General features: G+C 43.0%; 1 protein-coding gene across 1 annotated transcript in view; it reads left to right on the plus strand.

Annotated features, from left to right (window-relative positions):
* lrrc75bb (leucine rich repeat containing 75Bb) overlaps positions 1-16,254 on the plus strand; it is a 31,798-nt gene extending 15,544 nt beyond the window's left edge. Inside the window, exon 4 of the mRNA XM_041960666.1 lies at positions 15,056-16,254. Within this exon, the coding sequence (XP_041816600.1) occupies positions 15,056-15,659 (604 nt within the window). The 3' untranslated portion in view covers positions 15,660-16,254. The remainder of the gene's footprint in view (positions 1-15,055) is intronic.
* The last annotated feature ends 476 nt before the right edge of the window (positions 16,255-16,730 follow it).

Consider the following 16,730-nt stretch of genomic DNA (forward strand, 5'->3'; position numbering starts at 1 on the left):
TATGTCCTTACTTTGAGGTGATGCCCCCATAGTAATAATAAGATGTCACCTATAATCTGATTACACCTGCTCTCTGTCATGCTGCTGCTGTGCCACGTCTGGAAAAATTAACTTGATCATTCTTCCTTAATGCATTTACTGTACATGTGGCATCTATACACTGAGCCATGTGTCATCTGCCTTTAACAAGTGTATGACCTATTTCTGGAGTCGAGTCACCCCCCTGAGGTGTGCACTGGAAGGCCGAGCAGGCTCTGAGTCAGCAGGACTGACCTTTGACGAACCCACAAGGTCGAGTCCTGAGGCGAGTGCAACAATCTGACAACCCGGGGAAGGAATATGCGAAAAATCTAAATTTGTGTTTCTGACTGCACAATCACAGATGCCTGCCTTTTGAAATGTCTTTGCTTTCCCTGCTCATTATTCCATTCAGAGATGGAGTATCCCACTTGACTGCACGCTGCACTCAGCCTGCACAATCTGCTTGCTGTTTGACCTCCACTTTTAATAGAGACTTAAAGATCCAGCCACCAACATCGTGCATGAATAATTGAGGGCTTCCCGCGGTACAGTCTGAGATCCTGGAGGATGAGGGGGAGGAGGATGAGATGCTGAGTATCCATTGCTCCAATCTTCAGGCCACGGAGCCATAATGAAATAATTAGAAAGATTACATGTTGATCGGTAAACACAAGGCTGGAGGTGTTTTTAATCTAACAGAAATTAAAAAACTTGAGCCAAGATGCTTTAAGTAACAGCATTGCAAGGCTTCCTTGGTTTTCATCCAGGGATTGAACCTCTGTTAACCTTTCATTGATTGGATTTTAACTGTAAATCTGAGATAAGGCTGCTGCTGCTTGAGAATAACAGAAACAAAGATTGCTGCGCTTCTGATGATCTGTGGGTCTCGTTCCTTTAAGGCTGATACAGATCGCTCCCCATGATCAAGCCCCTCGGCCCGTGTTTGGAGCCCTGCATTTCAATGCTGATTTCATAACTGTGCCTTGACATAGTATGGCAGACACAGGCGCACTCCTCCATGATATACAGTTATGTAATGCAAACTGTTTTCTATGTGTTCTGTCGCAGTATCCTTTTCTCCTAAGCGTCGAGTTTGTCACATCGAATCAAATCAAGGGTGAATTTATAGCTCACCCGTAGAGTACATTTTGCATTTTACACGCTGCACAGTTGCATTATGGTACATTCTGTACCAAGAGGTTTTATAATCATTGGCACAGCAGAAATATGCTTTTAGTTTTGGTCGGAATTCACATGTTATTTGAAGTAATCCTTGTCACATTCATGTTGGGCTGTTGGTGTTATTTTTGGTGGAAACTGAGGTTTACAAAAGAAAGGAGGACATTTTCTTTCTTCTTTCCTTTTGCAGGTTACAGTATATCATGTGTGCCTCTTGCTTTGCTCCCCGTATCACTTTTTTGCCAGTTGCATTTTGTATTGTGAAAAAAGTCACTCCTGTTTTCGCTGTTTGACGTGTTTCCAGTATTCATGATCAAAGAGCACATGAGAGTTGTATGATGGAGAGTCTGATAGCTGAGAAAGATTTACTTCGCTTGGCAGCCCATTTTTGGCCTTTTTTGTGCAATATAAATCCACTTTCACAACTGTACGCAAGACTGATGATAAAAATGGTGCTGCATCTAAAAAGATTTGAGTTAGCTGTTTGCCCATTGAAGCATTTGTGGGATCTTGTCCATTTCTTTTAATGATTTGTGTCTTCCTGTGGCAGATTCCCATTATTTTCATTTTCTTTTTAAGAGCACACGTGCCGTTCCCGGCACTGCTGTCAGCTCACTCCGTGCTGACATCAACATTACTGCTTCCCCTAAACTTGGGCTGCAAAATTTCCAAGAACCAAGCGGCTGATCTGAGGTGTCATAACATTGCACAGCCCGGAGCTGCTCTATTGATGACGTACAAAAGAGGAAGCCTTAATCAGCCCATTCACTATATGTTTCACTGAAATTTAATCCAAATCTAAATGAGCTTTGGGGCTATTTTTTCCTTCCCAGAAAATGTGCCATTATCCTCGCGAAACTGGAGAACACTGGATGGTGCATGCAATCACCGCTTTCATGTTTCCCACTACATTTTCTGCAGAACCGTAGTATCAGTGTGACAGTTGCATTGAGGCAAATTTAACTACTTTTTTTGCTCGAAGTGACTCTAAAGGATTCTCATTAACATGGGATAAACTGTCCCAAGGCACAAGAGACACATATTTGATGCTAAAACTAAGTTAAACAAACTGGTTCAGGAAATGTTCAGCGCTGTTGCCCGCAGTCACGGGCCTGAAGGCACATTCAGATAAACAACAAGAAAGCAGAAATAAAGGTGCAGTCTTTCACCAGCTGCTCACTTCTCAAAGAGGAGTTTGTACATTAGACCCTTGTAGGCTCTCCCACGGCTGAGCTAGACTACCACGCATGTATTATACAGATGCCTGGAGGCAAAACAGCTTAGATCGATCTGAGGAATAAACAGGTCAAGACCAAAGCGCTGATGAAGCAGACATTGATCTGACCAATCCCACGGGTCTGTGGAACAGCATCCACATCCAGTGTTTCTCAAGTGCTTTTATTTCATTCCCCTGAAATGAGTCAAGTGTCACTGCTGCTCATCAGGAAGTATATTTCAATTTGTGTTTTAGAGTTTGTCCTCCCACCTGAGATACTGTTGGATATATCTCATATGCAGGTTTTAACACATGGGCCATATATTCTGCAACCAGACCAGCAAGAAAGAAACTAATATTATCTCAACAATTACTATCAAGCTACCTCTGAGACAATCACTGGCATCACTTTCTTGTAAGGCTTAATTAAACAATAATTTGCATTCCTCATTTCTTATGGTTTGCCACGTTGATGTATTTCCTCCTCTAGCATTATGTTTCTTAACTTTAACTTGCTTTATCATTTTTTGCTAGCTGCCTTACTCATCTTTAAATGCACTTATTAATTTTTCTTGCCAAGAGTTAGATGAGAAAATCAATACCACTCTCATATCTGTGAATGTACAGCCAGCTACCGGTTAGCTTAGCTCGAAAAACTTGAAACGGGGAAACAGCTGGCCTGGCTCTGTCCAAATGTAGCAAAATGCACCAAACAGCAGCTCTGGAGCTTTCAGGTTTGCACATCATATTGTGTTTGTTTAATTCATTTAAAGATTTGGAGAGTAAAAAAGAGTTGTTGTTGTTGTACCATGGACTTAATAATGATTTTTTTTAATTTAACTCTGGACAGCCCTGGGCTACCTGTTTCCCTCTCAGTCTTTATACGAACCTAACCCACAATACATACACACATGAGATCGATCTCCTCACTGCAAAAATAATTTCCCTTGCTTTGTATTTTACTCATCTATAAAGTATTAACATGTGATTTATAAATGCTAATACGGCTATTAATAACATCTTACATACCCAGCAGTTCCACTGAAGTCTGTGATTATGCGATTATACAGCACTGCTGAAAAAGATTGGGAGTGCTCAGGCAAAAAAAGAGGTCATACAGTTAAATATATCTATTTTACCAAACCAGACAGTCCAACACTCATTGTTAAATTAAATCCCACAGTAAATTCAAGATTCAAGAGTCTTTATTGTCATTGCACATGTCAATGAAATTTTCATTGTAACCCCCATGTTAGATGGTAAGAAAGATAAGACTAGAAAGAGTGAATAAAATTAAGATAACTACAATAAAATAAAATAAACCAACATGCAATAAAAAAAAATATTCGTGAAGCAATTAAAAATATAACAGAATGAAAATATACTTAGGCAATAAAATATACTAAACAATAAACAATAAAATATGGAAGTGAAATGTGCAAACAGATAAAATATACAAGCAGAATAAAATATAAAATATACACAGTGAAATGTACCGACAGAATAAAATATGCCAATGAAACTGAAATGTGCTGATATACTAAAATGTATATAATTATAGTGTATGTGTGTACATAAAAGTCAAGTACACAGAAGGTGCAGGTGGAGGTAGAGGTGTAGGTGTAGGTGTAAAGTGCGGTGTGCAGTGGTTCACAGTTCACACAGTCTCTCACTGCAGTGAGGGGCTGCTGGGGGTGATAGCTCTAACAGCTCTGGGGAAGAAGCTGTCCCTCAGTCTGTTAGTGGTGGTGCGGATGTTCCTGTACCGCTTTCCTGATGGAAGCGGTACAAACAGTCTGTGGCCCGGGTGGCTGGGGTCCGTGGCGATGGATCTCGCCCTCTTTCTGACCCGACCTTCATATATAGAGTCTAGGTCAGAGAGGGGGCAGCCCACGATGCCCTGTGCAGTTTTAACCACCCGTGCCAGTTGTTTCCTCTCCTGTGCCGTGCAGCTGCCATACCACACTGTCACACTGAGGCAGAGGATGCTTTCAATTGTGGCCCTGTAGAAGTTGACGAGCAACCGAGAGGAGAGTCCAGCCCGTTTCAGCTTCCTGAGGAAGAAGAGCCTTTGTTGTGCCTTCTTCACCAGGCGGGAGGTGTTCATGGACCAGGAGAGGTCAGATGTGATGTGGAGGCCCAGGAACCTGATGTTGTCCACACGCTCCACCACTTCTCCGTCCATGAGGAGGGGGGCGTGATCCGTCTTCCTGGACCTCCTGAAGTCCACAATGACCTCCTTGGTTTTCCCTGTGTTCAGCACCAGGTTGTTGGCTGAACACCACTGGGTGAGCTGGTGTATCTCCTCTCTGTAGTGGGTCTCGTTGCTATCTGAGATGAGACCCACTACTGTAGTGTCGTCCGCAAACTTCACGACTGTGTTGGTGGGGTGGATGGCAGCACAGTCGTGAGTAAACAGGGTGAAGAGGGCTGGGCTGAGCACACAACCCTGTGGCGTGCCCGTGCTGAGGACCAGAGGGGATGATGTGATGTTCCCTATTCTCACCACCTGAGGCCTGTTGGTGAGAAAGTCTGTGATCCAGTGGCACAGAGACGCAGGCAGACCCACCGTGTGTAGCTTCAGCGCCAGCTTGTCTGGGATGACGGTGTTAAAAGCTGAGCTAAAGTCTACAAATAGCATCCTGGCGTAGGTGTTGGGCTGCTGCAGGTGGGTCAGGGCTGTGTGCAGGGTGATGGAGACAGCATCCTCTGTGGACCGATTCCCTCTGTAAGCAAACTGAAGGCTGTCTAGGTCCGAGGGGATGAAGTCTCTGATGTACCTGAGAATAATCCGCTCAAAGCACTTCATGACTACCGGGGTCAGTGCAACAGGCCGGTAGTCATTCAGGCAGGTGATGGATGTCTTCTTCGGTACCGGAATGATGGTGGAGGACTTGAGGCACTCAGGAACCGTGGACAGCTGCAGGGACAGGTTGAAAATGTCCAGGAACACTCCTGCTAGCTGGTCAGCGCATGTCCTCAAAGTCTTGCCTGACACCTTATCCGGTCCTGCAGCTCTGCGGGTGTTGATCCTCCTCAGGGTGGATGACACCTGGTGCTGCTGCAGGACGAGGGGCTGGTGCTGCTCCTCCAGCCGGGGTAGGTGTGTGACTTCTCTGCTGCCTGATGTGTCGAAGCGGGCAAAGAAGCTGTTCAAGGTGTCAGGCAGGGCGGGGTCGTGGCTGGTGAGCTGAGTGTTCGGCTTGTAGTCCGTTATGGTTCTGATGCCTCTCCACATGCTCTGTGGGTTGTTTGTGAACATGGGGGAAAAAATATAACCTCTCACACTCCCCCTGTCTCTTGATGTATTACTGATTCATGAGAGTAAATGAAGGGGAACGTGTATTCTATGTGGGAGGACAGATTACAAGTTTCTCCTGCCATTTACTTTAACTGTCACCCTGGTGGCAGAATAAGGATTGTACAGTTCTCCTTGTCGAAATGTCAGCGTGTTTTAACCTAAAGGGACGCGCATGCTGGCTCAATCATGTCAGCCATTTTTAAAACATTCACCTCTCCAGCCCTCCATCCCTTTCAGGTTAGGTGTAGGAGGAGTGTTTGGTTGCATTCAAGTTGAGATTTATTTGCAGAATGGCAAAGCAGGGAAGCTGCAGACTAGCTCTGATGATGAGCACTTAACTCTCACTGAGTGGAGACTAACCTGACAGCGAGTGGCACCAGACATGCAAGGGTTAAAAAGAGTGAATATAGAAATCAATGGATGTGCCATGACCTTTACCAGAGAGGCTTTCATCTTGTCTGGAGATGTACAGCACAAAAGGATTAAGATAGAGCAATGTAATAATGATAATAGTCATATACCTTTATTTGTTTATCACCTCAGTTACAAAGAGTGTAGCAGAAAAGGAAGAAAGTTAATGTAGCAACTAGGAATGGCTCCTACAATTAATTTAACAAAAATTTATGAGACTCTACAAGAAAGTTATAGTGGCACGTAAAGAAAGACCAGTTAATGCAGAAATGTAGCTTAGAAGTTTTATTAGTGATTGAAAGGAAATCACTGAGGTAGGGAGACAAATTTCAACAGCAAGGGTGTTCTAAAGTTTGGGGGGGTTGACAGCAAAAGCAAAATTTCTTTTAGTTTTAGGATCAAGGGACTGCTATCAGAGTTTTGTTGCAGGATCTGAGGTTGAATGCAGGTCAAAAGTAATGAGCGAAACCTTAAAATCAATTGGAAGCCAATGCAAATTAGGCTAAAATTGCTGTAATCTCCCATTAAAGAGTCTGGCTGCAGTTTTGTGTATAAATTGTAGGTGTGAGCAGGCTTTACTGCTCAGACAGTTACACAGAGTTACAATAATCCATTCTGAAAAAATCAGAAAATGATAAAAACAATCAGATTTTAGAAACAACATGAAGACGATAAAAGCAGGGGAAAATGGAGGTTATGTGATCAGTGATAATCAGTTAGATTGCTGTCAAAGATAACTCACAATTGTCTGACACATAAGTTTAAAGGAAGGTGGCGGGTTAAATCCTGATGGATTGAGTGACCCAAAAAGGATTATTTCTGATGTTTCTTCCTTAAGTTGGAGCATGTCAGTCAATTTACAGATACATAGAGTAGCCTGTCGTCAGCATAGCAATGAAAAAAAATGTTATGGTTACATATTACTCCGCCAACTGGAAGTGGGTAAAAATAGAAGAGGACCAAGGACAGAGCCTTGAGGTACACCATGGTTCGGAGGGGCAGTAGATGAGGTGAAATTCCTGGGAGTAATTGTTTGTAACTGTTTGAGAGCAGTGTGTGCAAGTCCTACAATGTCTCTTATAAGACAGATAAAGATATTATGATCTACTGTGTCAAACAGTAAGATTAAGTCCAGTAAAATCATTGGTTACCATAAGTTGAGTAGTCCTGGTGCTTTGCTCAAAAGGCAGAATGGACGACTGTTGTCGTATAACTAAGTATATTTACTCAAGTACTGTACTTACAGTACTTGAGTAAATATACAGTACAAACAGTACAAACTAATTAATTTCCTAGTTTTTGCTCCTACACCTCTATATTGTAATATTGAAAGAAAATGTACTTTTTACTTCACTACAATTATTTGACAGTACAACTGAAACTACTGACTGATTAATCAATCAGTCCTTTGGCAGAAAATTAACTGAAAATATTGTGAAGGTGTCATTTTTGAAAACAATCACTCAGTTAATGGAGAAAATAATCATCAGTTTAATCCATAATGAAAGTACTCATTTATGGTAGGCCCATATTTTTTACACATCAACCAACTGCAACAGTAAAATCCTGCTTTCAATCAATGAATGAATAATAATAATCTCGTGATGTAATAATATAACAGTCACATGGGACATGTTTCTGCATTAACCGCTTTTATTTTTAATACTTTCAGTACGTTTTCCTGATTACATGTTCATGTTTTTAATTCAGTAATATTTACAGTAGAGGACTTTTAACGATACTTTTACAGTAAAGTGTGGTATTAGTAATTTTACTTCAGTAAAGGATCTGGATACTTCCTTACGACTGATCAAAGATATGACATTGACTCATCTGAGCAGTTAATTGCTTGTACACATGTTTTTTTTGCAGAAGTGGATGTTTGGGAATATGCAACAGTCTCTATACAATATACAACTGTGTATTTTAGATGGTAAATACTGGGGGGAAATAATGGTGCAAAGAGCCACAGTTTTGTGTGGAGTTGTTACAGGAGTCGTCGGGCAGCTGAGGCTGTGTATCTCTGTATCATCACTGGCAGCCTGTGAGACAGATCAAACCACTGTAGGTTTCTTATCCTGCATGAACTCAGATCCACTGCTGTTTAAACACAGATTGAGTCGCTGATTCTTCGGCAGTGTATCTCTCACAACACAGTTTCTAAAAAGAATAATTAAAAGGAACATTTTCTTGTTTTGCTCTGACCTTTTCTGTAAGCTCCATCTCTTTTGCCTCACAAACCCCAGATGTTTTAGTTCCTACCTCTGGGGTTTACATAACGGTAGAACAGCAAGGACCCCTGTACAGCGTGTAAAAGTTAACAACATCCCTGAGGAAAGACATGCTACGGAAAGCAATTAGACAGCCTGCCTGAACCCACATTTAGGCAGCCAATAGTTTGACACATGAGAGTCAGCTCTTATTAGATTCCTGCACTGTTGTATCAGTTGCTCCTGAGGATGTCAATAAATGGATCTCCCTCAGTTGTTTGCTTGAAATGAGTCCCGATGCAGGGGACGCTCTTGTTTCGCTTCATGTTTATGCGGGTACACTATCCTTTGAAGTTGTTTCTGTCTCAACTGGTCCAAGAGGATACGCACCACTGCCTACAAGCATGGCAGCCACATCAGAGGGAGAGAGATGAGGCATTTTGTTGTTTATGTTGTTGTCATTTCACGGTGATGGACTATAGTGTACACTGTGGATCCGGAAATGCTAGCTGTGCCCCTGCGCCTGTGGCCAGCCGAGCAGCCTGTGGGTGGAACTGTGCCCACAGAGCCCGGAGACAGCAGATTTAGAAGGAAGCATGAAGTCGTCTTTACTCTGTCTCATTAAAAACATATTAGCCCACCCTCTCCCTGCACAGCCCACTCACTGGTACAGTAACTCTCCCTGCCTGTCTTCGTCTCATGGAGGAGCTCCTTTTACACAACCATAGGCACACAGGTGAGAGAGGAGGGCTCCAGCAGAGGTTAGAAAACCCTCCCATAAACAAGTCCAGGACAACAAAAGTCAATGCTCATAATCAGTTTCATTACAGTAAAGTGCAGAAGCTGCACAGTGGTGCAGTAAACCCTCTGAAGTGGCCAGGAACTCGGACTTTCCTGACATTTTCAAAGCTACAGTCAAAGTCTAACTTTTGAGTGCTGAAACGATTAGTCAGTGATTAGACTATAAATAGAAATTAATTAATATTTATCACCCTGTTTGTATGTATGTTTCTGCCACAAGGAGTCTCTCAATCAAAGCAACGAAAACAGAAGATTGAGATTATTGTTCTCATGAAGTGGCATGGGATCATGGGAGTTGTTGTCTTCATTATTAAACGCTCACCATTGCTGATGGAAATCTATCTGAAGTGAAATGAAGTGAGGCAGAAACGTGTGCAGAGTTCATGTATTAAAGTTTCAATCATGTTGTCTGACTTCCTTCTGGTGTTTCCTGTGTCACCACCAGATGAAGCGCATTGTTACTTGAATGAAACTGCAGTTTTCTCTAGACATATACATTGTTGTGCAGGCACCTGTGGTGCTGAGACAATGACTCACAGTGACTTTAGCGCCACCAGCAGGTAAAAGTTTTCACTTATCCTGTAAATATTTCAGCATCTGCTCGATGGATTTCCATGACACTGGGTACAGGCTTTCTTCCCCTCAGGATGAATTGTAATAACTTTGGGGATACCACAGTCCCTCAGTGCATTATCGTGTCCAAATTTTAATTACTGAATACCTGCAAAACTAATGACATTCATCAGCCTCAGCTGTACTTTCTGTTTTGTGCTAATGAGAAATCATCAGAACGCTAACACTCTAAAAGAAGACAGTGAACATGGTAAACATTATACCTGCTAAACATCATCCAGGCATTATCATTATATGTTGTGAGCATGCTGACGTTAACATTTAGCCCAAAGCACCAGTGTGTCTCATTAAAGCCACACGGAGCTACTAGCATGGCTGTAGCCTCCTAGTCTCGTTGGATCCCTTAGAAAAAGCTGTTTACTTGCAACTCTGATTTCTTTTTTGTTTTAGACTGTTTCACCTGAACATTTTCAATGGGCCTGAAGGGATAAATTTATCCACTAATTCACCAGTAAAGAAGACTAGAAAAGGTGAAAAGAATAAACATAATTATGTGCAGTCAAAACAAGTATAAGGTTTTTCTGTCCTGTTAATCATCTCACAACCTCTCTGATGCAACACCTTAGGGCTCCCTAGGTTGGAAACCATCTGGATAAACGAGCAGATGAATTGACAATGAAAATGAGGAGAGTCCATAAAAGCAGTATTTTCACATGAAAAATAATGCTGACATTTTAATTTGTATAGAAACAGCAGCGACTCAGGTAGCTAGACGGGAATTTTAATAAATTTACAAATACAGAAAGCCATTTGCAAAAAGTGTAACATTCCTGTCATGTTGTTTCCTGTTTTATTTTTGTAACTCTACCTCTTGTGTCATTCCAGTTTCCTGTGTTTTCCCGCCTCTCATCAACCCCACCTGAGGCCACTTACTCACCTGCCCCTGATTAACCTCCCTCCCTTCCCTTTGTGTATATATCCCCACCAGTTCCACATGTCTCTGCCAGATTGTCTTTGTTCCCAGTGATTTCACCTCGTGCTTAGCAGTGTTTGTTGGAATTCCCTGCCATAGATTTTGAGGAGTTTTGCCTTTTTCCTGTCTGTTTTGTTTGCCTTAGCGGACTCCTTGTGTTTGGTTTCTTTTTTTGGAACAAAGTAAAGACAGTGATTTTTGTTAGAACCTCAATCTGCCTCCTGTGTTTTTCTCTGCATCTGGGTCTGAGCTCACCAGGGCCATTACAAAAAGAAAGGTGAAAGCGAGAATACAGGTGCTTCAACAGATCATATTCAGACCAAGAAAGGCAGATTATAAGAGAAAAATAAGAACAGCCAAGTAATGGAGAGAGCAAGAAAGTGAGAGGCAGTGAGCAAGAGTGAGGAAATGAAGGAGGGAGAGATGAATTATAGCCTACTCCTGGAATCAATAATCTTGCGAATCACAGCCATGGTGTGCTACAGATCTTTTTCTTTCCCTTAACCGAGCAGAAAGGGTGACAGATGTAAAGAGTATAGCCTGCTGATTTATAAGGCCCCCAGACAGGCCAGAGAGCAGGGAGGGATGCGGGTTTAATCCTCGCTCCGCCCGAGGAGGCAGAGGGACGAGTCAAGGCAAACAAGACTAAGACAAAGAGAAGATAAACCTTAGGCCAGTTAAATAGAACATTTTTCTCCTGTTTGTCGGATTTTTTAAACAAAGTCTCCCACGCTTCCACCTCATTATCATTTGTTTGGCAGATGTCTTCCCTCTGACTTCTTCCAAGTGTCCATGCCAGTGAAAACAAAGCGAGTCTAATGCACTGCAGCAGGCTCTGTCTTACTCTCCGGCTCCACCATGACATGCATGCATGCAGCTTCCCTATAGCTCTCCTATGCATATTTAACCACATTCTGGCATAGAGAGAACATTGTGTTTCAGCAGCATCAGAGGCAGTGAGGGATACAATGATCCAACCTGACAGGCGTGGTACTTATTGTAGTAGTTTTCCATCAAGATGGATTCTCCTCACACCTGTTGTCATAAGACATTAGGACTGAAATAGATTATCACTTGCCTTTATCACCCTTGTTTCTCACCCATTTTTGTCCCTTTATAGTGTGTTCGCCCATCCATCATCCACGCTTTTATTCTCCTCTCTGTTCCACGCAATATCTCAAAAGACATTTATCAAATTCTGACAAAACTTAACGGAAAAGTTTGACATTTTCGGGGTCACTTACTTGCTTTTTTATGCTAAGAGTTAGATGAGAAGCTAGATCCAACTTTTTTGTGTATGATGAATAAAAGCTATCGCTAGCAGAGGGCCAGTTTAGCAATAAATACTGAAAGCAGGGGGAAAAAGCTAAAACAACAAAATCCAGCCACCAGCGTCTTTAAAGCTCAGCAATATAATACCAACATGTTCTATCATATTCAACCTGCACAAAATCCAGAGTTTAAAAACAAGAATTTGCCCGTTATGTGCCGAACTATTTCTTTGCCAGGACCAGTTGCCAGGCAACCAGTTGAGACTCCAGAGGTCCGTTTCACAAAGCAGGTTTACTGAAAACTCCGAGTATGTTAACCCTGAAATGAGGGAAACTCTGAGTTTTCCGTTTCACATAGGAAGGTAAGTCAAACCAGAGAAAGAGGGGTAACTCAAGCCTGTTTCACAGACAGAGGTAAGTTGAACCTAACCTGGTCGGGACCAGGTTTTACTCAAGGAACCTCGAGTTTCTCTGTGTCTCCGCCCTCTTTCAACCACACATCGTATTTCATTTCCTCATTCATTCATTCAGTCGGCAGACGAGTTTTGCCATAGTTCTGCCGTCTGTTATTAAAAAAAATAATTAAAAATATCAGTCAGTGGAAGTCCATTAGGCACAGTAGGTGGTGACTTTTTTCGTTAACATGGCATGTTAACGTCTTTTGATCATGATCCCGTGGATGAAGGTACAGCGATACTGCGGAGAGAATTAAATATTCGTCGGGAGATAGTTATCAGACCACGATGTTCTTGCTTTTCCAGACAATTATCGGTATGAGGCCACCACCCGTTCTTCGTGCATCTGCCTTCTTTCTGTTAGCTGAGTAAAAGTCTGTGTTAGTTTAAATATAGGCTTAATTATTTAACATAACATGATATAGATGAGAACACTTTTTTCATTTTTAAATTTTATTTCATTCGTTAACAAAAAACAAAACATTATATGAACACAATATAACCAATTTTACAATGAAAGGGAGCCACTTAATATTTACTTTACAAGGTAAAACATGATCAAAATGAGGTAGCCACCTCCATGAGATCATGCAGAGGTCTTACCTGTTTGAACAATGTTTTTATATTTCATTTTAAGCTGCTGCCAAGTGCGCTTCTCCCCCGCGGGATTGCACCTAAATGAAATAAATTAATAGGCAACCATTCAAGCAGTTTTGCTCTGTAATATTATTGTGATTTCAAAGGACTACATTTATACTCACGCATTGACCCGAGCAGCAATGTTCTCCCACGCCGTCTCCCTCTCCTTCGCAGCTGCAGCGGTGTTGGACTTCCGTCTAAAAACGTGTTCATATTCGCTGTATGAGCGCATTAAAATGTCTGATTTCCAGTGGCGTGAAGTACGCAGCCTTCCGCTTCCCCGTTGCCATGGTGACTCCTCAAATCGGGGTTCCATTGATGCTGTGTTTTTAAAGTTGCGGCGCACGCGCTTAACTCGAGGTGAACCTACTCTGAGTTAATCAAACTAACTCAAATCTGCTATTGTGGAATCGAAAACTCAGAGTTTCCTATCTCAGAGTAGATCAACTCAGAGTTCAGGGTTACACTCAGAGTTTGTTGAACCTGCTTTGTGAAACGGACCCCAGGAGGTTATTAATCCTTAGATTCAAAGTGCCAATTACTGAGTGTTAGAGGTGCTGGCAGGTGGATTTGGTTAGCGAAGTTAGCCGGCTGCTAGCAGTAGCTTCATGTTTAAATGGGAACCCTATGTGCAGGTCTTGCAAAGTACTTCTGCATATGTGAAGAATGTCTTTTGTGGCTCAGGAGGGAGATACACTAACTCCTGTAGCCTCCTCATTTCTGCTTGAGGCTAGTGAGGCTACAGTAGCCACTACTAATATAACACACCCACATCTCCCACAGAACTGCGGTCAGGTTGCATTTTGGTAATGTATGTAAGGTTTTGATGAGAAAGAAGAAGGCATTGAATAAAAAAGACGATATCTCTGGTTCTGCTGCATCGATTATGAGTCCCACAATGCAACAGGGGTGCAATGCTAGACAGGTCTTTTAAGATAGATAAGATAAGATAAGACACATAGGATACACACATCTATCTTCTCATCCAAGCCTCAGCAAGAAAGTGAATAAGCGTATTTCCCACAATGCCAAACTGTTTCTTAAAGGGTGGCATGTGTACCATCACTTCATTTCAGTATTTTCAAACTTCACTAGAGTTTTTCTCTGTCTCCATTCGCTGGCCAGATTATCATGAAGCCTGTGGGATTGATGCATGGCACATGAAAGGCTACATTTTGACTGTTTTTAATTGATAACGATTGGTCGCAGCTCGAGAGAGGGGAACCACACCAGTGAGTCCTCATGTTTTTCAAATCTGCTGATCAGCTCAAGGGGCTTATTCATGTGTCACTCACAACACTTCAGATACATTTGACCCGGTTTTCAAAAATCCAAAGAAAAAGACGCGTCTCCCTCCTGAAATCCCCATTTGCTAAGCGGTGCTTGTCGCTTGATTGAGACCGCAACCCCAGCTCAGACCATGGTGACGTATCTGTTACTAATTGGCCCAGACAGAGGGGCAATATTTTCTTTTTGGCCTTGTTGAGTCTGCTCTCCTGTCATTAATTTATTTATTTACTGCCTTTGATGGTTGTTTGGTACTTAGCGTCTTAGCGAGCTGTCTTAGAGACGGCTCTACGGGACAGAAGTGACACCCGAAACTGAAAACAGCCGGGGCCTTTCAGTGGTGACGTTCAGCCCAGGAGACAGAATTTGCTGCTTGAGGGACTCAGACTGAGACACATTTAAATGCAAATTCTCTTCTTTACATTATTGATTGCTACACTCTGTACACTGTGGTAGAGTGTAGAGCTGTTTCTTTTTTGCTCACTTTGCAGTTCCCCTGTACTTGTGGGACAGTGTGGCACCACATTACAGAGCTTTTTAAATCAATAATCTCAGCATCATTAAACAAAGATCGTTTGTCTTTACACACTTTTGGAAAACTAACTGCCAGTGCTGAAGAATAAGCACGCCTTTAATACTGTCTGCAACAAATAGCCATTTTGTGATCCAACTTGGAAACAAAGTGACGGGCGTCTGTTTTGTTTCCCCTTTCAAACAGCCTGAAGACCACCCTGAAGAAGAAACTGTCCGGTGATGTGGTCAACCTGTCAGGCATCCCGCTGTCTGGCCGAGACGTCCACCGCGTGGCCTTCTACCTCCAGAGCGGAAGTGACGCGGTGTCGGCCGTGGACCTGAGCTTCACCGAGCTGCAGGACGACAGCTTGCGGGTGCTGCTGCCCTACCTCGGCTGCCTGCCCAAACTGTCCATACTCGCCGTCAACGGCAACCGCCTGACGGTGGCGATCCTGAAAGACCTGACGGACGCAGTGAAGGATCCTAAGAAGTTCCCCAGCCTGGCCTGGGTCGACCTGGGCAACAATGTGGATATCTTCACCGTGCCGCAGCCGCTGCTTGTGGCCCTGCGGCGCCGCTTTGGCTTGCGCAGCAGCCTCCCCACCATCTATGAGTACAGAGAGGCGCAGGCATTCGGTGGCTACAACCCAAACATGGAGACCTCTGTGGAGGAGCCCAGTCTGTACGAGGAGGGAGATGGAGAGGAAGATGATAGAGAGGAGGAGGAGGACAGGCTGGAGCTTCGAGCCTGGGGCTTTGGAGAAGAAAACATGTCAAAAAATGTGCCAGTGCACTTCTGTGGGAGGTGATCGCCCAGAGCTACTTTGTGCTAGACTGGCCGCCCCTTATATCCATCAGTATCGTCTGCCCAAAGTTTAGCCTCCTGTGTTATCAGGTGTCATTGTGGCAGATGCTTGCAGTGACCCACATGTTTCTGAAAATAACTCTGAAATAAGTAACTGTGTTGTGTGTCCCTCTGGATTCTCTGACTACTGAAACTCAGCATTGCGATGCAGGCAGCTCTGCGGTGGTGCCGACGGGAAGAATTTATTTATGGATTGATTCAACCTTCGTTTATTCAGGAGAAGGTGAACTGAACATATTTGCTGTTTTCCTGTGCTTTGTGTTCCTGAAGTTTTATGCTCTCCCACCTTCACACTTCCCATCATTTGTCATCCTGTCAACTGGAGCAGCTGAGGGTTAAGTGCCTTGCACAAGGGCACCTCAGTAGAAGTGGCCAAGGAACGGGGGGGACCATTACTAATTCAGCTGGTTTGGCCTTGCTGACAACTTGCCCCATTTCTGTGAAAAGTCAGAAGCAGTCAAAGTAACTAAATATCCTACTTAGAAACTAGATCAGTTTAATTTCAGCTGACATTTCTGCTACTAATGTATCTATCTTTAATCAGAGCTCAACTGCAGTGAGATGATTTTCACATAAAATATGTTTCCGTTTTTTTCTGCTGGAACATTTATTCATTTATTAAAGAAATGGTGAGTTATGGTTAGTGAGTCAAGCATACAGAATCCTGATTAATTTAAATGTGCAGTGCTGCTGCTGGTGACATACAGTACCAATGCTGCAGCTGCATGGAGAAACACATGCAGACGGCGACACACGGGGTTTGAGATGCTGATGAACTTATTACCGCCTCTCAGGCCTCGTTAGGCCCCTTTAGGCACAGATGGTGAGCAGGGGGATCTATTTTTTTCCCAGCAAATAGGACTAGCCCCACATAATTTGGCACACTGGTGGTTTCTGAATGATTCTATTTATGAATCAGCTCACAAGCAACGAGAGAGATGTCCCCTCTGTTTTTAAAGGCGTACACTGAAATGACAATGAAAACATAACAAACAGCCCTGCTTTTATCTTCTCC

The sequence above is a fragment of the Chelmon rostratus genome, chromosome 19, assembly GCF_017976325.1.
Source record: "Chelmon rostratus isolate fCheRos1 chromosome 19, fCheRos1.pri, whole genome shotgun sequence".
Classification (NCBI taxonomy): Eukaryota; Metazoa; Chordata; class Actinopteri; order Chaetodontiformes; family Chaetodontidae; genus Chelmon; species Chelmon rostratus.